The 17,703-nt window shown below is 40.1% G+C and overlaps 1 protein-coding gene across 1 annotated transcript in view; it reads right to left on the bottom strand.

The window, feature by feature from the left end:
• The window catches only part of RASGRF2 (Ras protein specific guanine nucleotide releasing factor 2), a 230,024-nt gene that overhangs the window by 165,321 nt on the left and 47,000 nt on the right, over positions 1-17,703 (bottom strand). Inside the window, 1 exon segment of the mRNA XM_027606459.2 lies at positions 56-162. Within this exon segment, the coding sequence (XP_027462260.2) occupies positions 56-162 (107 nt within the window).

Raw genomic sequence — 17,703 nt, 5'->3', positions numbered from 1 at the left:
CCCAGTGTGAGAGACCCAGCCAATCCAGTGTCACACAGAGGGTTTGAGCCCATACCTGGCTTGGTGAATGGCCTCCATCCACTCTCTACCATCCTGCTCCTCCTCACAGCGCAGCTCCAGAGCTTTCTGACCTTCATGGCCAAAGAGAACAGTAAAGTAATACTAGAGAGAAAAACAAACAAAGTTTAGTTTTATTTTTCAACCATGACCGCATAATATAATATTTCCCTTACAAAGGGTATATGTTTAAAAACTGAATCAGCAGTATATAAATCATATTTCAAAATGTAGTATCACTCCCATTCCACTTGGCAATGACTTTGCACCTAGAAGATTCAACAGGTTTCATCTTAACACCCTTCTGTAAGAGTCAGCCCACAATACCTCACTAGATACAGAAAAGATATTTGATTAAGACTCTACACAGACACATGATTAAAATTCCTTACTGAAATTTCTAAACCTAATAAAGGATATCTAAAAAAATTTACTATGTTTTACCTATTGGTGTACTATTACAAGCAACCCTTCTGGGGCTCCTGAGTGGCTCAGTCGTTAGGTGTCTGCCTTTGGCTCAGGTCATGATCCCAGGGTCCTGAGATCAAGTCCCACATCGGGCTCCCTGCTCAGAGTCCGCTTCTTCCTCTGCCCCCCTCCCCCCTGCTTGTGTGTCTGTGTGTGTGTGTGTGTGTGTGTGTGTGTGCCCTCTCTCTCTCTCTCTCTCAAATAAATAAATAATTTTATTAAAAAGCAACCCTTCTAAAATCAAAAATAAGAAAAAGATGGTAGTTATTGACACTTCTATTTACCAATTCTGCCTGGAGAGCAAGATAGAAAAATAAAGGAAAAAAGGCACAAGAAATGGAAAGCAAGGGAAAAAAATCATTTTCACAGCTGATATAATTGTCTATATTAAAAGCTCATTGAAAAACTATTAGAATAAGAACACTGAACAAAATAGTTAAGTACAAAATCAATACACAAAAATTTATTGCCCTTTGGTAAAATATCGACAAACACAAAGCTTAATTTTGAAAACACAGCATTTGCAATAACAAATACAAGTAACTGAAGACTGAGTCTAAGAAAATGTGTTTATCACCTCTAAGAAGTAAATTAGTCTATAATTTCAATGTATTCCAATAAAAATATCGGGAGTTCTTATTTTTGGTAGAATGTGACAAATTGAATCTGAAATCTGTGCCAGGGGAGAAGCTTTCACTTTAAAGCAGTCTGTTTGAGGCCGGACACATTAATTACCAAACTGAGACAGTCTGGAAAGGAAATGTGACTGGAGAGCTTTTTATTCTACGAAAATGATCAGAAAATACACTGGACCTGCCCGGGACGCCTTCCTGGTGCATAAAAAGAGCCAGGCCACAGAGCTGCTCTAAGGGAGAGCCAAAGCCAAACACAGGGCTCCTTCTGTCACACCACCTTCCCACCCACCCCCAGCCCCGAGCTCTTGTTTCTTCAATGTGACAGTTATGTACTCATCTTCTTCAAACGAATTAAAAAACCTTCAGGACAATAATCCTAGAGATAAGAATTTCCAGCATAAGGGAAAAGAGAGAGCGAGCGAGACAAAGCAAGAACCAGTCTCTTAATTGCAGTGAACGAGCTGATGGTGGCCAGAGGGGAGGTGGGTGGGAGGATGAGGGAAATAGATGATGGGGATGAAAGAGGGCACTTGCTGTGATGGGCACAGGGTGACGCGCGGAAGTGCTGAATCCCTCTATTGTACGCCCGAAACTAAGAGAACACTGTATGTGAACTAACTGGAACTAAAATAAAAACTTAAGATAAAAAGGAATTTTCAGCACAATTTTACCAAAAAGAAGAAAACGGGCTAAGAGACTTCTCGGGTTACCTGTACATAAATGACCAGTCCAGTGAGGACTCTGAGCCACGCCTGCGCGGTAATCCACCACACTTCCCACGGACCATCCTAAGCCCTGTAAATGGCAAGCTGTCTTTAGTTCTTAAACCTCTTGTCCAGCCAGAGGACCAAATGCCAGGAGCCAGGGGGAAATAACCTGATGAAAAGGCCACGGAGAGTGAGAAGAACTGAATTTAGCACTGTATTCAATAAAGCTCCATTTAAATTTGAGAGGAAAAAAATCAAAACTCAATACTATAACAAATCAGTGTCTTAAAGGTCAATCCTACAAGTGATGGCATTTCAGTAACTGCTGGCTACTGTCCAAGCTCAGCTGTCCAGACCAGGGAGAGGAAACGCTTAACGAACTGGCCCAATCTATTGAAAGGCTGCAACCGGCATCTCGACAGCAACTGCTACTCTGAAACCCAATTAAAAGCCACCTTTCAAAGACAGCAAGGCAATTATATTAGCAGAGGACATCCAAAGGTTAGACCATGTCTCAGGCATAATGATGATGGTTTTGAGAAGTACATGTTACATTTCTAGGAGTTCACTTAACAAATTCAGTTCAACTACAAAAAATTAAACAGTGCCTCTGCAGGTACCTGCAAATTATTTAGTTTTAACCACTCATCAAAGTTTTCTTGGTGTAGAACATTCTGGCCTCATCCTGATATGACCTTAGTATACCATGGATCTATGTGTCAGGCCTGGCGCTTTAAAGGTCCCCTCGGGGATCAGAAGTAGCAGCAGATACCCCTGACAGTACCCTGTGACCTTAGAGCTATCCTGCTGCAGGAACCTGGAGGAGAGGTTCCAAAGTACTGGGTCACTGTGAAATGCGAGGAAGAATTAAAACAGTGATGACCTTGTTTATGTTTTTAAATTTAGCATCTACAATGACAGTGAGTTTCTCTTCCTTTTCTTCTTAGATATTCTCACCTGTTTCCCAAACCCATTTCTTCAGGCAGATTCTCTCCCAGGTGCCAGCCCCATCTCTCTCCTATTAGACAGCATTTCAGTGAGATCCAAAACTGAATTCACTGCCCTTCCTCTCTTCTTCCTAGCCCCCAAACCTCCTCCTCCTCCCCTCTGCCCTCACAACTCTTCCTTCTCCTCTGGTGTTTTCTCTGTCAAGTGAATCTTTATTCAATGGTTGCCCCAACTAGGAACCACAAAGTCATCTTCAACTTCTCCGTCTCATCGCCCCCACATTTGGTTTCACTAAGGCTCGCTCGTAGGACTCTCTTCCGGCTTCTTTTATCCCTCACCTAGACTACTGTAGCAGCTCTACCATCAGGTGACAAATACGACAGCTTTGAAATTCATTTGAAATTCCTTTATCTAAAGCTGACCTCCCTCCTTCCTCGTATCCTGGCCATTATGACAGCCCAAAGTGGAGGGTTAAAGGCACTTCCCGAAGGAAGACAGAATGACCTAGAGAAGTCCCGATGAGTTGGGAACACAAGGACAAGTGTGGAGAGAAGAAGTGGTCAAGGTAGATAGAGAAATCAGGAGATGGAGACACATATGGTACAGATTCTCCCCACTCAGGGCTAAAATCCCAGAAGAGGGTGAGGAGTTGAAAAGAGTTGATAACAAAAACCAAAGGCCAAGGAGTTTCTGTATCACTTTCCCTTCAGGGATCTAGAGGAGGCGACCTCACAGAACATCTTCACGCCCCGCCCCCCACTCTCAAGACAAAATGGGGTGGTGACTGCATAGGTGGTGACCATATCACATAAATCAGCAAAACTGGTGTCACAGCAGTTGCGTGTTAAAAAAAAAAAAAAAAAGGCCCAAGTTTTGAGGTTGCTATCCAAAGCCTGACTAGCTTCTAAGCAGTGTGGACATTCCCCCAAAGACACTGTGGAGGACCACGGAGGGAAGGGCATTATCAAAACTTCCTGTGGGATAAGGTAAGGGGTATAAAGGCCGAGCAAGAGCCACGGTGGGACCGTGTAGGCAATACGGACAACCAGGCCCTGACTGATCTGGGAGAAAACAGACTGCAAGTTAGAGCAGCCACATACTTCAGCAACGGCTGCCAACAGATGGCCCAGGCAGAGCGGGAACACCACCAGACCACAGTCAGCAAGGGCTGCCCCGACCTTTGACTGACACACACACACACACACACACACACACACACGATAAATCAAGCTTCCCGTGTCTGCTTATGAACCCTTACTGGTGTTCTCAAACACTAAGAGCCAATCTTATGCAGGCTGAAAATACCCTTCACTAATCAGTTCCATTCTCCATCTTCCACCTTGTTTCTGTCTGTTTCCTTCGCGGCATGCCACACCCCGGCCACACCAAGGGATCACTCCCACCAGAAGACAAGCTCTTTCCTCAGCCTCACCTTACTGACAGAATTATGGGTGTGAATCCTGACTCCCCAAGTGGTAATTCAAGAACTTGGGCAAGTCACATAACTCTCCTGAGCCTGAGTTTCCTCAGCAGATGATGGCGTAGACCTGACAGGATCAAGTTAGCTGATGCGCAGTGTCTGGCGCACAGTAGGCGCTTCACAAGTGTTCATTCCCTTCTCTATCAGTGTATCTTTGTCTTGACACACCTCGTTTCTTCTTTCCTCCCCAGCCTCTTCTCCACCTACGAGTTCTTACCAAACTTTCATGACTCATGTCACCGAAATGTCAGTCCTCTAAGAATCCTTCCCCGGTATCTTCTGGCAAGAGGGAGTCACTCTGTGCTCCCGGTTTCAGTACCCCGTGTACCCTCTCACATCACCTTAGAGGTGTCCTCCTGTGTGCCTCTCTTTCCTGACATTCTGGTCCTTTTGCACCCTTGATCCTAGCACTGTGCTAGCACGCACAGAGCCCCCAGTACTGTTTGATAAACAAATAATCATCAGTAAAGAAACACGAGGTCTAATTAAACTAACCAATTTGCTTCAAACAGCCACAGGTGATAATAAATTTCATGACTTTATAATCATATCCAGGTGGCCACGCAGAGAAGGGATTTAAAAAGACTGCTGAAACTACCAATATATCTTTTTATCCTAAGTATGGAAAGTCAGAACACCATGATGATCTCACCAACACCCAGGAGAGCAATAAGAACAGATACCACGGGTTCGCAGTTTCACCAAAGAGTCTTACCTCCTACCTACAATGACCGTAAAAATGCCAGAAAGAACACAACGAACAGACCTAGCACATTTAAATGTTCGGGGTCTTTTTGGAATCTATTGTAGCTTTGTATGAATTTTCATTTTTCTGGTTGTTATTATAATGGGTTTGCTGCTGTTTATGTTATGTGTTTTTGCAGAGAGTACAAATGTAACCCAATATGAAAGCACAAGCTCACTTAAAACTCTTGCCCTTAAGCTCCTGCAAGTTAGAAACAAATTTATAGCTACCAGTGGCAATTGCTGAGGAATAGGACTACAGGACCACTTCCACTTTCTACATTTCTATATTGTTCAAATCACAATAAACACATACAGCTATGTAGCCAAAAAAAAAAAAAAATATGTTCATTCCACTTTTAAATTGTTGGAGTCACTTACAACGGACACATTCGGCTCTATAATCAACAATAAAGACACCTATTTTAAAAACTATGTTCACATCTTTATAATAGAACCTATATATCTAGAAAAAGTAAATTACATTGGTCAAATCAGTGATGTTCAAGGCAGATTAAAGCCTACCGTGGTTTTTTAAAAAGTATAGAGCAGAAAAATAACTTCTTTTTAAAAATGCTGTTGCATGCCTATTATTATTTGGATGGTACTGCAGGATTTTAAATTACTACATATGCTCTTGAAATTTTTCACTTTTAGATTAAGAGAAGCAACACCAACCCTCTGTCTTCAGCCACTGGAGTCAGAAAATCCTCCTGGTATTCCTTTCCCACTGCCCCTGCCAAGGAGGAGGGATAGGAGATGCCCCGCAAGAACCCACGGTGGTCTTCTCCTCCGGGCCTCCCGGTAGCATGACCCTGCAAGTCAGACACAGGATGGATAAAGGAATGGGTGCCTTCCAAATTGCCCCTGGATGGGTGACTTACACCCATGGGACTAGGGATCCTGATGGCCAGCAGCCTGGGGGGCAGTGCCTCGGGGATCACAGCAAGGACCTAACACGGGATGGAGCTCTCCATCCTCACCAGGCCTTGGGGTCTGGCCTCTGAGTCCCTGGGAATGTGAACAATACTATTCGGTGGCCCTTTGCAGCACAGAGTATATTTCTCCCCATTCCCCTCAGGGGTTGCTATGGCCATCCAGTCAAAGGGGAGACTCCAAGTGTTTCAAGATGTAGAGAGAAAGCTGTGTACAGCAGTCTAGGTCCATTTCCAAAGTGATAATAAAGTATACGGTCCTATTATTCCTCCTGTGATTCACTACCTCCTGCTCTTTCTTGTTCTTTCTGTAACTGCTTGTAGAGTGGAAATGAAATACATCCGAAACACTTGCTATACTGATGCAATTGAGCTTTATGTGCTCTATACTACTCATTTTGACTCTGAGGAGCTCAACGTCACCCAACCTGACAACGAGCTATCTCTAGCATGCACAGGAACCCCAAATAATGTTTTCCTAGCATATGACTGGCCCTTCGAAGAGAAAAGTAGCCCAACCCCAAGCCCTAGAGGCACAGACAGATCCTTCTAAATCTGCCACGTTGCCATGGCCCTAGCAGGAGAGAGACAGAAAGACAGATGAAAAATAACAGTTAGGTGGACATAAAAAAGGGGGAAATACTTCATGTTTCTTGATACCATGCTCCTCCTCAAATTCTCACTCCCTGGTATTCCTGTCATTGAGATGTCACTTGTAAGGTACCCTCTGCCCACAGCATCTGCTCACCATTGTGCCAGCTGGTGGGGCACTAAATGAAGAGAAGTCTAAAGCTTTATGCCCTTAACCCAGCTCCAGTGGATCTAGGAGAGAAAACATTTCACTCTCCTGCCTTAGTGATTGTTTTTATCTCCTGGGATCATTTCTTTACCACAGCTCTATCCCATAAGTACTTTTAGCTCCAAAGAAGATTCTGTGTAAATGAAAGGAGGCTGGTTTCCCAACTACTTTAGAGACTCCATCTTTTCATATCACAGTTATATGGTGAAGCTCTTCACTGTTAAAACATGTCAAATCATCCAACTACCTCCTCCTGGTGTTCTTAGAAACAAAGATCTAAGATGCTGAAGGCTTTCCTCCTCCTGTTGGTTTACTTCCTTTTTAACTCTAGAGATTCAGAGACCTTGCCATGGGCATATTCACTTCCGTGCAAGCCGACTTCACAGATAAACTCCAGCATCTGAGCCCACAGTGTGATTCAGCAGAAAGAGCCCCAGGCTAGAAGGTGGGACATCAGGTTTTTCCTCTTGCCTCTGGAGATGAAGTGTGAACTGTGGTAAGTTCTTGTGCTCATTTTGTTCTTGGACCAAGGTGAAGACAAGGCCACTTCTCCTACTAACCCCTAAGGTAAAGATCAAATGCAATCGTATATATCAAAGTACCATGAGAGGCATGAAGCACATCTTATCATTGTTGTGGGAGTGGAATGGCCAAATCTCACTTGGGAACCTGTCATCTCAAGTCTTCCTAGGACACTGGACTTGGTCCAGATCCACAAATCTGGGTAATTCAAATGTTCCTTCCCTTTTCCCCACTGTTCTTTTCGGATAAAAGTGCATGGGAAAGGGGCGCCTGGGTGGCTCAGTTGGTTAAGCAACTGCCTTTGGCTCAGGTCATGATCCTGGAGTCCCGGGATCGAGTCCCGCATCAGGCTTCCTGCTCAGCGAGGAACCTGCTTCTCCCTCTGGCTCTCCCCCCTCTCATGTGTGCTCTCTCTCTCTCATTCTCACTCTCTCAAAATAAATAAATAAATCTTTTTAAAAAAAGTGCACGGGAAAAAGAAGAAAAGGATGTATTAAAATTATAAGCCAGCACACTGGGTACTTGGTAATTAAGAAGAGGTCATACTTTTTGTTGTGGTGGTTGTTGGTTGTTTTGTTCTTGTGGAATTTTTTTTTTGTGGTTGTTTGATATTCGTGATGAAAAGATCCTTAATTCTGCCAAAGACTTAGAGAGGAGCTTGAAGCTTCAATGACATGCCAGAGTTTGCTTAATGATTTGTCCCAACAGAAGCCAATGCACTGATTGTGAACTTGAAACTATGAGTATGACAAAGTAAAATCCACACTAAGTTGTAAAATCAGTTTTTAAGAACTGACTCAAAATATATTCTTCTATTAGACATATTTTAGGTTTTAATTGAATAAGAATTTAACTTAGAAACCAGCTCAGGGAGTAAGAGTTTAACTGCCTCCTACTGTGGTTTTCTACAACAAAAATACATTGTGTCTGGCTTCCAAATTTCATAAAGAACAGAGTTAAATTAGACTGTACCCATTTAAGAGTGACAAAGACAAGATGCCAGAAAACCTGTCATTTTAAGAATGGCTAAAAGAACTCGATATATTTGGTGGCTCTTCAAATCTTCAAGAGGCTATCATATAAAAATTGGAACAGAGAAACTTTCCATCGACCAAGGGATCTGAGCTCCCATAAATCACCAAACATACTGAAATGTATGAAAAGGTAAGCATGATGGCTTACCAGGAAGTCATCATCCCTGACTGGCAAGGGAGAGACAATAATCCCTCTCTATGTTTCATTAAGTCCACACAAGTTCCTGTCTTTCTTTTGCATTATCACTCCAGACAGAGATGAACATTGTTGAAGATAACATCTGATCTATCTGACTGACTTCACCCCACCTCCAGCCTTCCCATTTACTTACTCACTTGAGAGAGAGAGACATCTAACTCTGGTCAGCCTAGAGCCACTGACTGAACACACTTGAGAATTCAGTCACCATTGTCACAGCCTTCTCTCACAGCGAGATGATGAAACTTTATCACCATGCCAATATCCATTCCATCCTGGCCTCTCACGAACTAATCTAGAACTCTTAACTTCACAAGCTCTAAATAATGAAACCCCAAAAGCCCCTTTACTTCATACCATTCTCGTCACTTTCTCATTTCAACCACTGATTTTATTTATTGTCCATTTGCCAACCACATTCTCATTTATGCAGAAGGTATATACAATAAAAATGTATGCTGTTATTACCCAGGGTAGTTAGGAAAATACTTTGACACAGAGACAAGTCCTACAGACTGCTTGCTGCAAGCCTATTCTTGAGGTGCTCTGTCAAAGAGGCACCGTGGTTATGCCAAAACATGGACAGAGGAAATGTGGATAATGAGACAGACTTGGGATTTATCCTATGTGGCTCCAGAAGACACAAAGAGGAATAACAGGTTAAAGTTAGCGATTTAGGAGACCTTTCCAAAACTGGAATGAGATGCTGCCACTAGTTGTCCATCTCTCAGTGGTGTTTAAAAAGGGATGCAAATAGAAGGTATTGCAAAAGTTATGCAATAGAAGAGGCATATAAACAATGGTTAGACCACTGTTTTGACTTTGTTATTCAATATCTCAATTTTTATTGCATGGAATTTGCCAAAATGGAATAAAAGAAAATACATATCTAAGTAAAGAAATAATCAGTGCCTTTTAAGAAGTAAGGTCTTTTATGACATTGTATCAGTCGATGGTACAGCGTTCTGGGATGGAGCCCTGCGTTGGGCTCCCTGCTCGGCGGGAGGTCTGCTTCTCCCTCTCGCACTCCCCCTGCTTGTGTTCCCTCTCTCACTATCTCTGTCAAATAAATAAATAAAAATTAAAATAAAAAAAGACCCAAAAGACTCCACCAAAAAACTGCTAGAACTGATAAATGAATTCAGTAAAGTCACAGGATACAAAACCAATGTATAGAAATCTGTTGCATTTTTATACATCAATAATGAAGCAGCAGAAAGAAAAATTAAGAAAACAATCCCATTTAATATTGCACCAAAAATAATAAGATACCTAGGAATAAACCTAACCAGAGAGGTAAAAGACCTGTACTCTGAAAACTATAAAATACTGATGCAAGAAATTAAAGATGACACAAATAAATGGAAAGCTTATGGATTGGAAGAACAAATATTGTCAAAATGTCTACATTACCCAAAGCCGTCTATACATTTAATGCAATCCCTATCAAAATACCAACAGCATTTTTCACAGAACTAGAACAAACACTCCTAAAATTTATATGGAACCACAAAAGACCCCGAATTGCCAAAGAATCTTGAAAAAGAAAAAGAAGCTGGAGGCCTCATAATTCTGGACTTCAAGTTATACTACAAAGTTGTAGTGTACAAGACAGTATGGTACTGGCATAAAAACAGACACATAAATCCATGCAACAGAATAGAAAATCCAGATATAAACCCACAACTATATGGTCAATTAAGCTTCAACAAAGCAGGAAAGACTATCCAATGAGGAAAAAGTCTCTTCAACAAATGATGTTGGGAAAACTGGACAGCAATATGCAAAAGAATGAAACTGGACCACTTTCTTACAGCATACACAAAAATAAACTCAAAATGGGTTAAAGACCTGAATGTGAGACCTGAAACCATAAAAATCCTAGAAGAGAGCACAGGCAGTAACTTCTCTGGCATTGGCCACAGCCACTTTTTTCTAGATCTGTCTCCTGAGGCAAGGGAACACAAAAGCAAAAATAAACTATAGGGACTTCATCAACATAAAAAGCTTCTGCACAGCAAAGGAAACAATCAACAAAACTCAAAAGGCAGCCTACAGATTGGGAGAAGACATTTGCAAACAACAAATCTGATAAAGGGTTAGTATCCAAAATACATAAAGAATTTACAAAACTCAGGAAGGGAAGGGCTTTTTGCTACTATCTCCATATCTAGAAGACAGGTTATAACCATAGGTCTATATGGGCGTTCTTGTAAAGTACCTGTGTTTGTTGCGAGCAGGGTTCATTATTTTGTAACATCTAAGCTTTTTGGATGTCCTGCAGTGATAAAGTATGATAAATGTACAGCTAGTGAACTAACCAACTTATAAGTTTCTTTTTGTTATAATTGATAGGAAAGAAGCATCTTGGACATGGAATTGTTAAGCTGTCTCTGAGAAATGTACGTCTGGGCTTACTCATTAGGTTGGCAGCAGAGGGGCAGAAGGAAATATAAAGGGAAAGATGTATGCAGATGTGTTCATATTTACATTTTAATGATAACTATTAATGTGTGTGCATCTCCTTTGGCTGTATTATTAGGAATACATTAAGTGATTCAATGGAAACATACCTCCTTGCTAATATTTGAACAGTATAGATTGGCTAATGAATTCTTTTAGAAGCATTATACATTGTGTACCCTGTTATTTTATGTCTCATTTTTAAGTGAACATTGAGGGAATGCAGTATTTTAACTGTACCTTTGCCAATATCTTTATCTAGAGGCCTGTTGCCATTTTTGTCTTTTATGAAATTTTTGCTGCCGAGAAAGGCAGGATTATATACTTTCCTTTCAAATTGAGTTGGTGTAGTGTATTGTCAGTTATCAAAATACTCTTAATTTTGAGATTTTTGAAATGGTAAATATTCATGGTGAGTGAAAAAGCAGGATACATAATTGTAGGATCTTAATTACATTAAAATGCTTAGCTGTGTATATACACACATGGGACCTAGAAGTCAAACTATAAACTGCTTGGGATTATGGATGACTTTGTTCTTTGCTTCTTGTGTTTTTCAGTTTCCTTTTATGCACATGTTAACCTTTAAAAGATAAATTTTTTAAAACCTAAAAAAAAGAGAACTTATAAAACTCAACACCCCCCCAAAAAAAAATCCAATTAAAAGTGGGCAGAAGACATGAACAGACATTTCTTCAAAGAAGACATCCAGATGGCCAACAGACACATGAAAAGATGTTCAACATCACTCATCATCAGGGAAATACAAATCAAAACTACAGTGAGATCAACTCGCAGTGGTCAGAATGGCTAAAATCAAAAATAAAGGAACAAGAGCTGGTGAAGAAGTGGAGAAAAAGGAAACTTCGTGCACTACTGGTAGGAATGCAAACTGGTGCAGCCACTGTGGAAGACAGTATGGAAGCTCCTTAAAAAAAAAAAAAAAAAAATAGAACTACCCTATGATCCAGTAATTCCACCACTGAGTATTTACAAAAAAGTTATTCAAAGGGATACATGCACCCTATGTTTATAGTAGCATTATTTACAACAGCCAAGATATGGGAACAGCCCAAGTGTCCATCAATTGATGAATGGATAAAGAAGATGTGGTATACAATGGAATATTACTCAGCCACAAAAAAGAATGAAATCTTGCCATTTGCAACAACATGAATGGAGTTAGAGATTATAATGTTAAGCAAAGCAAGTCAGTCAGAGAAAGATGAATACCATATGATTTCACTCATGTGGAATTTAATAAACAATGCAAATGAGCAAAGGGGGGAAAAAGAGAGAGACAAACCAAGAAACAGACTCTTAACTATAGAGAACAAACAGATGGTTACCAGAAGGAAGGAGGGTGGGGGGATGGGTGAAAGGGTGATGGGGATTAAGGAGGGCACTTGTCATGATGAGCACAAGGTGATGTATGGAAGTGTTGAATCATTGTATTGTACACCTGAAACTAATATAACACTGTATGTTAACTAACTGGAACTAAAACAAATTAAAATAAAAATAATTTCAAACTCTAGTCAATTAAGTAATTAATTAATAATCATGCTCACTAAGAATATATTCAAGAATATTCCTAGGGATATTTCTTATTTTACATATTAAGTGTCAAAGCAGGCAATAAAATAACACACTAGCACATTTCAGTTGCTGCCCAACACAGGGAAGAGGGAGTTCAGAGACTGGGTGTGAAACAAATTTCATAAAAAAAAAAAAAAAAAAAGGAGAGGGGCGCCTGGGTGGCTCAGTTGGTTAAGCGACTGCCTTGGGCTCAGGTCATGATCCTGGAGTCCCGGGATCGAGTCCCACATCGGGCTCCCTGCTCAGCAGGGAGTCTGCTTCTCCCTCTGACCCTCCCTCCTCTCATGTGCTCTCTCTCTCTCTCTCTCTCTCTCATTCTCTCTCTCAAATAAATAAAATCTTAAAAAAAAAGACATTAATACCTGTACCTAGAAAAAGCACTGACATAAAAAAGCAAGAGAGATAAAGGATAAAGTTTACATAAAAATTTAACACTTTTGTATGATAAAAGATAGATGAGCAAAGATGAAGATGGACTGTAAGAAGTTATTTGTGATACAAATAGCTGACAATTAATTATAATTTATATGCTTAATCAATAAGAAAAACAACCCATAGGAAAATAGGTAAAACTATAAGTATGCAAATTACAAATTAGAAAATAAAGCCTTCCAGAGGTGCCTGGGTGGCTCAGTTTTGGTTAAGCATCTGCCTTTGGCTCAGGTCATGATCCTGGAGTCCCGGGATCGAGTCCCACATTGGGCTCCCTGCTCAGCAGGGAGCCTGCTTCTCCCTCTTCCTCTGCCCCCTCCCACTCATGTTCTCACCCACTCTGTGCTCTCTCTCTCTCTCAAATAAATAAATAAATAATCTTTAAAAAAAAAAAGAATATAAAACCTTCCAATGGAATGAAAATATTCCCAACCTCACTAAACCTTAGGGAAATGCCAATTAAAATATTGAAATAACATTTTCATCCATCAGGTAGGGTACTATGAAAACAACTTTACAATGTAAGTATTATTGAACATAGAAGATACTGAAACATCGATACAATATTGGTGAGAGACATTGATAAAAACTGACTTAGAAGAGTTGACTTAGTTTGACAATATCTATTAAAATCTTGAATGATTTTCTGGCTTTAGTATTGGCAGGGTAGCTTTTATCAAACTAACCCTCCAGTAGAGAACAATTATGAGTTCATACATACAGAAAGAGAGAGAGAAAGTAAATGGGGCAAAATGTTCACAACTAGTGAATCTGGGTAAAGGGCATATAAGGAGTTCTTTGTACTACTCTTGCAATTTTACTAAAATTTAAAATAATAACAAAATTAAAGTTTTTTAAAGGTTAGGTTGCTAGGGGCACCAGGGTGGCTCATTCGGTTAAGCATCTGACTCTTGGTTTTGGCTTGGGTCATGATCTCTGAGTGACGAGATCGAGCCCCAGGTCGGGCTCTGCGCTTGGGCAGTGAACCTGCTTGGGATTCTCTCTCTCGCTCTGCCTCTCCACCCCACTCTCTCTCTCTCTCTCTTAAAAAAAAAAAAGTTAGGTTGCTAGAAGGCAAGTTTATAGTCGTATCTCCAGGTATCTGTGGATCTCCTGCAAAAGTTTAGACCACCTATAACACTAGACTACTTTTGAACATATGACATGGAAAGAGATCAATATTATGTTAATAAGTCAAAAAAGTGATATTAAGAGCAAAAGAGTAAAGCAATTAGTCCTTTACTTCAAAAGAAAAATAAATATGTGTAACATCCATTTATATATGTGTATGTCTGTAAAAGGACAAAGCCATATACTGAAAACACATAGTAATTAGAAAACGTAAAAGCACATCCCATCGAGTAATTCTACTTCCTTCAAAAACACTCATGTGCTCAGAGAGCACACAGAAGTATGTCCATTGCAATATTGTTTAATAGCAAAAAAAGCAATAATCTGTATGTCTATCAATAAAAGGATAGCTAAGTAAACTACAGTATACCATGCATATGTAGTTTAAAAGGATGAGTTCTTTATGTACCAACCTGAATAAGACAGGCAATAAAAAGCAAGCTAGAGAATAAATACAGAATTGGTAACATTTATGAAAAAGCATTATTAAAATAAGGGGAAGAAAACATACCAAAATGTTAACAGTAGTTACCCCTGAGTAAGTATCTTTTTTTAAAGTAAGCTCTACACTCCATGTGGGGCTCAAACTCACGACCCTGAGAACAAGAGTCACATGCTCCACTGACCAAGCCAGCCAGGCACCCTTATCTTCTTATTTATACATTTTATGCATTTTCCAAATTAGCCATATGAGAATATACATTTTAAAGACATATAGTTCTATGTGTGGAAAAGACATAAAAATACTCAGGGCCTATTAGACATTTTCCTGCTTTAAAATAAATACACTGAAGCACAGTCATAAAAAAGAAGGCTATTTGGTATGTATTTATTTATAGGTAGAAAACCACAGTGAATTGCTGGAAACATTTATGTAAATAAAAGGCGTTGAGGAACATCTGGTGAACATGCCTGACTATTAAATACCATAGGAGCAGGATTAGAAAGGGAGCTTATAGTGTTGCCTGAATGTGAACTATGAATGATGGTTTTGCTGGGCCTCTTTCCCTAGAAAGATTTTTAATATCAAAAGTACATTTTCACTTCATCTGCTGATAGCTGAGAGTTTATAGCTGTCAGACATTTAGAAGAAAATGACAATCCCAAACCTCCAATAATCAGAGTGGCTGAGAATACCAAACTTCAGTGCTGGAAAAGAAAACTGACACATGCTCATGCATGTTAGCTAGAGCTTTATATTTCTGCAGCTTCTCTAAAGTCCTCAAAAAACAACTAAACCTCTCTCAAATTCTCCAAAGTACCATGTCTTTAATTTAGCTTATGCTAAGTTTTATTTCTCTTCGAGGAATATATAACAAACAATCCAGTTTTCATCATGAAAATGCAAGCCAAATACCACAGCTCTTGTCTATCACCTACGTACATTTACTTACCCCTTATTAAAAAGTTTATTTTTTTCTTATCCACGAAAATAATACACATATATCATGTAAATATTGAAAGTATAGAGAAGTAAAGTTGGAGGGGAAAATTTATCCATAACTCCAAAATCATTCAAAAATGATTTCAATGTACTTCAATCCAGCCTATTTTCTAAAACCATCTCATATAGTTGAGCTCATGCTGCATTGTGCAACGTTATTCCAGTGTTTTCCACGTCACACGATAGCCAAAATATTTTTCCATGTTACTTAAAATGTGCTAAACTTTTATAAAGCCTGTATGACGTTAACTAGAAAGGCTATACTACAGTTTATCTTAATGTAGCTGCCTATTTTTGAAACACTTAGGTTTTCAATTATTCCTCATAACATCTTGGTACATAACAATTTTTATTTTAATTTTGAGTTTGTCAGTTGGTTGAGATTCTCAAGAATGAGCAAAAGATATGGGTAGTTTGTTTTCTTGAAACCTTTTTTTTTTTTTTACATTTTCTTTAGGGATCTTTGCTCCACTTTTTTGCCACGGTTGATGTGAGGCTGTGTATGACAGACCTGACAGTCAGCTACAGAACAATACTCACATGACCATTTCAGCAACAGAGTGGCTCCATATGTGGAATCTCACTAGAAATTACAAGCAATTGAGTAGTTCCAGCCCTCTAGGAGCTTACACTCACAGGCGAGCTTCTTTAACCTGGGCAGCATATGAGAATGTTTGTGCTGCCACGGCTGGGTATAATAATAACTAACATCTATTCAGTGCTTAACATATGCCAGGCATCATGCTAAGAACCTTCTGCATTTTCTCATTGAATGCTCACAATGACCCACAATTTACTCCCATTTTACAGATGAGGAAATAGGCTCATAGAGGCATAATGGTCTCCCCTAATCTGTGCCCTAAGCTCTAGGCCCAGGAGTAGTAATGGATTCACACTCATCCACCCACACTTTGTTTCCTGTTCTCTGTCATGAAAGCTTTGTATGTGGCAAAGCTAACCAGGCTGCATGAGTCCAAAACTCAGGACTCTGCCTCAGAGGTCTACTCTGCTGAGCGGACCCACCGAAGGATGGACCACATGAGAAGGAAGAAACAGATGGGCTGGACCCTGCATAGACAATAAGTATGTCCAGAAAATAAACTTCCAAAAATTATCAAGTCTACACATTCTCTTCTGTCCTTGAATTGTATAATGCTCCTATCTGCTGCCCTAACCATTTCTATCCTCATTTCTAATCTTTACATCAATGGCCTAAGAGATAAGAGGTGCTACAAAAGGAAAGAAGGGAAGGAGGGAAAAAGAGAAAGAAGGAGGAAGGAAGAAATCCATTAGATATTTATCAACCACCTTGCTGGTATACAATATATATTTAATATATATCACATTCTGGTCTTAAGGACATTGCAATTTAGCTAAAGAGCTAAATCAGGCACTTGCAAAGCAATTAAATAACAATATAAGATTAAATAGCAGGGCAAGATGTGTCAAAGTGCTAAAACAAGCTGTATGAAAATAGAAAACATCATTGTTCATTTTTTCAGATTAATATACATTTGAGATAGTTGGTCCTGTATATCAGACCGTGCCTATTAGATTTTGTCCTATTAGAGAGTGTTTACCATAGATGAAGTTCATTGCACAAACAGATCAAAAGACATCTGAGTCTCTCCCAAAGGCTCTAAGTCCCAGATAAGAAGGATGGTCCAGAGTATGAAAACATCAAGTGGGAACAGACTGGCAAGTATGAGGCAGAGGTCTCTTGCTGGATGGCACTGGGGAAGCTTGAGGCCTTTTAGAACCTCTCCATTATTGCCTCTGCCAAGGGATGTGGACACTCTTGCTGCCTCCATCCCCTAGTCACGCCCTCCCAAATGAGCGAGGCCCATGTGACCTGCTCATTCAGCATCTGACATTCAGGGGGCTGGCTTCCTCTGTGGGTGGGGCTACTGCTTTGAAGAGCAACAAGAGGTCACACTTCCACCTGTGTTGTACCTGCAATTAAGGGAGCAAGGCTAGGCATCATCATGGAGACGTAGCGGATCTTAACAGTGGCCTTTGCTGGTCCTAATGCCAGCTTCCCTGGGTCCAGGTCACATCGATGTCCCTTATGAACTTACATATCCTTGCACAAGTTGCCTAATTTCT

This window comes from Zalophus californianus, chromosome 5 (assembly GCF_009762305.2).
Source record: "Zalophus californianus isolate mZalCal1 chromosome 5, mZalCal1.pri.v2, whole genome shotgun sequence".
NCBI classification, from domain to species: Eukaryota; Metazoa; Chordata; class Mammalia; order Carnivora; family Otariidae; genus Zalophus; species Zalophus californianus.
The sequence above is the reverse complement of the archived record's forward strand: the minus strand, read 5'-3'. Positions and strand labels throughout refer to the sequence as shown.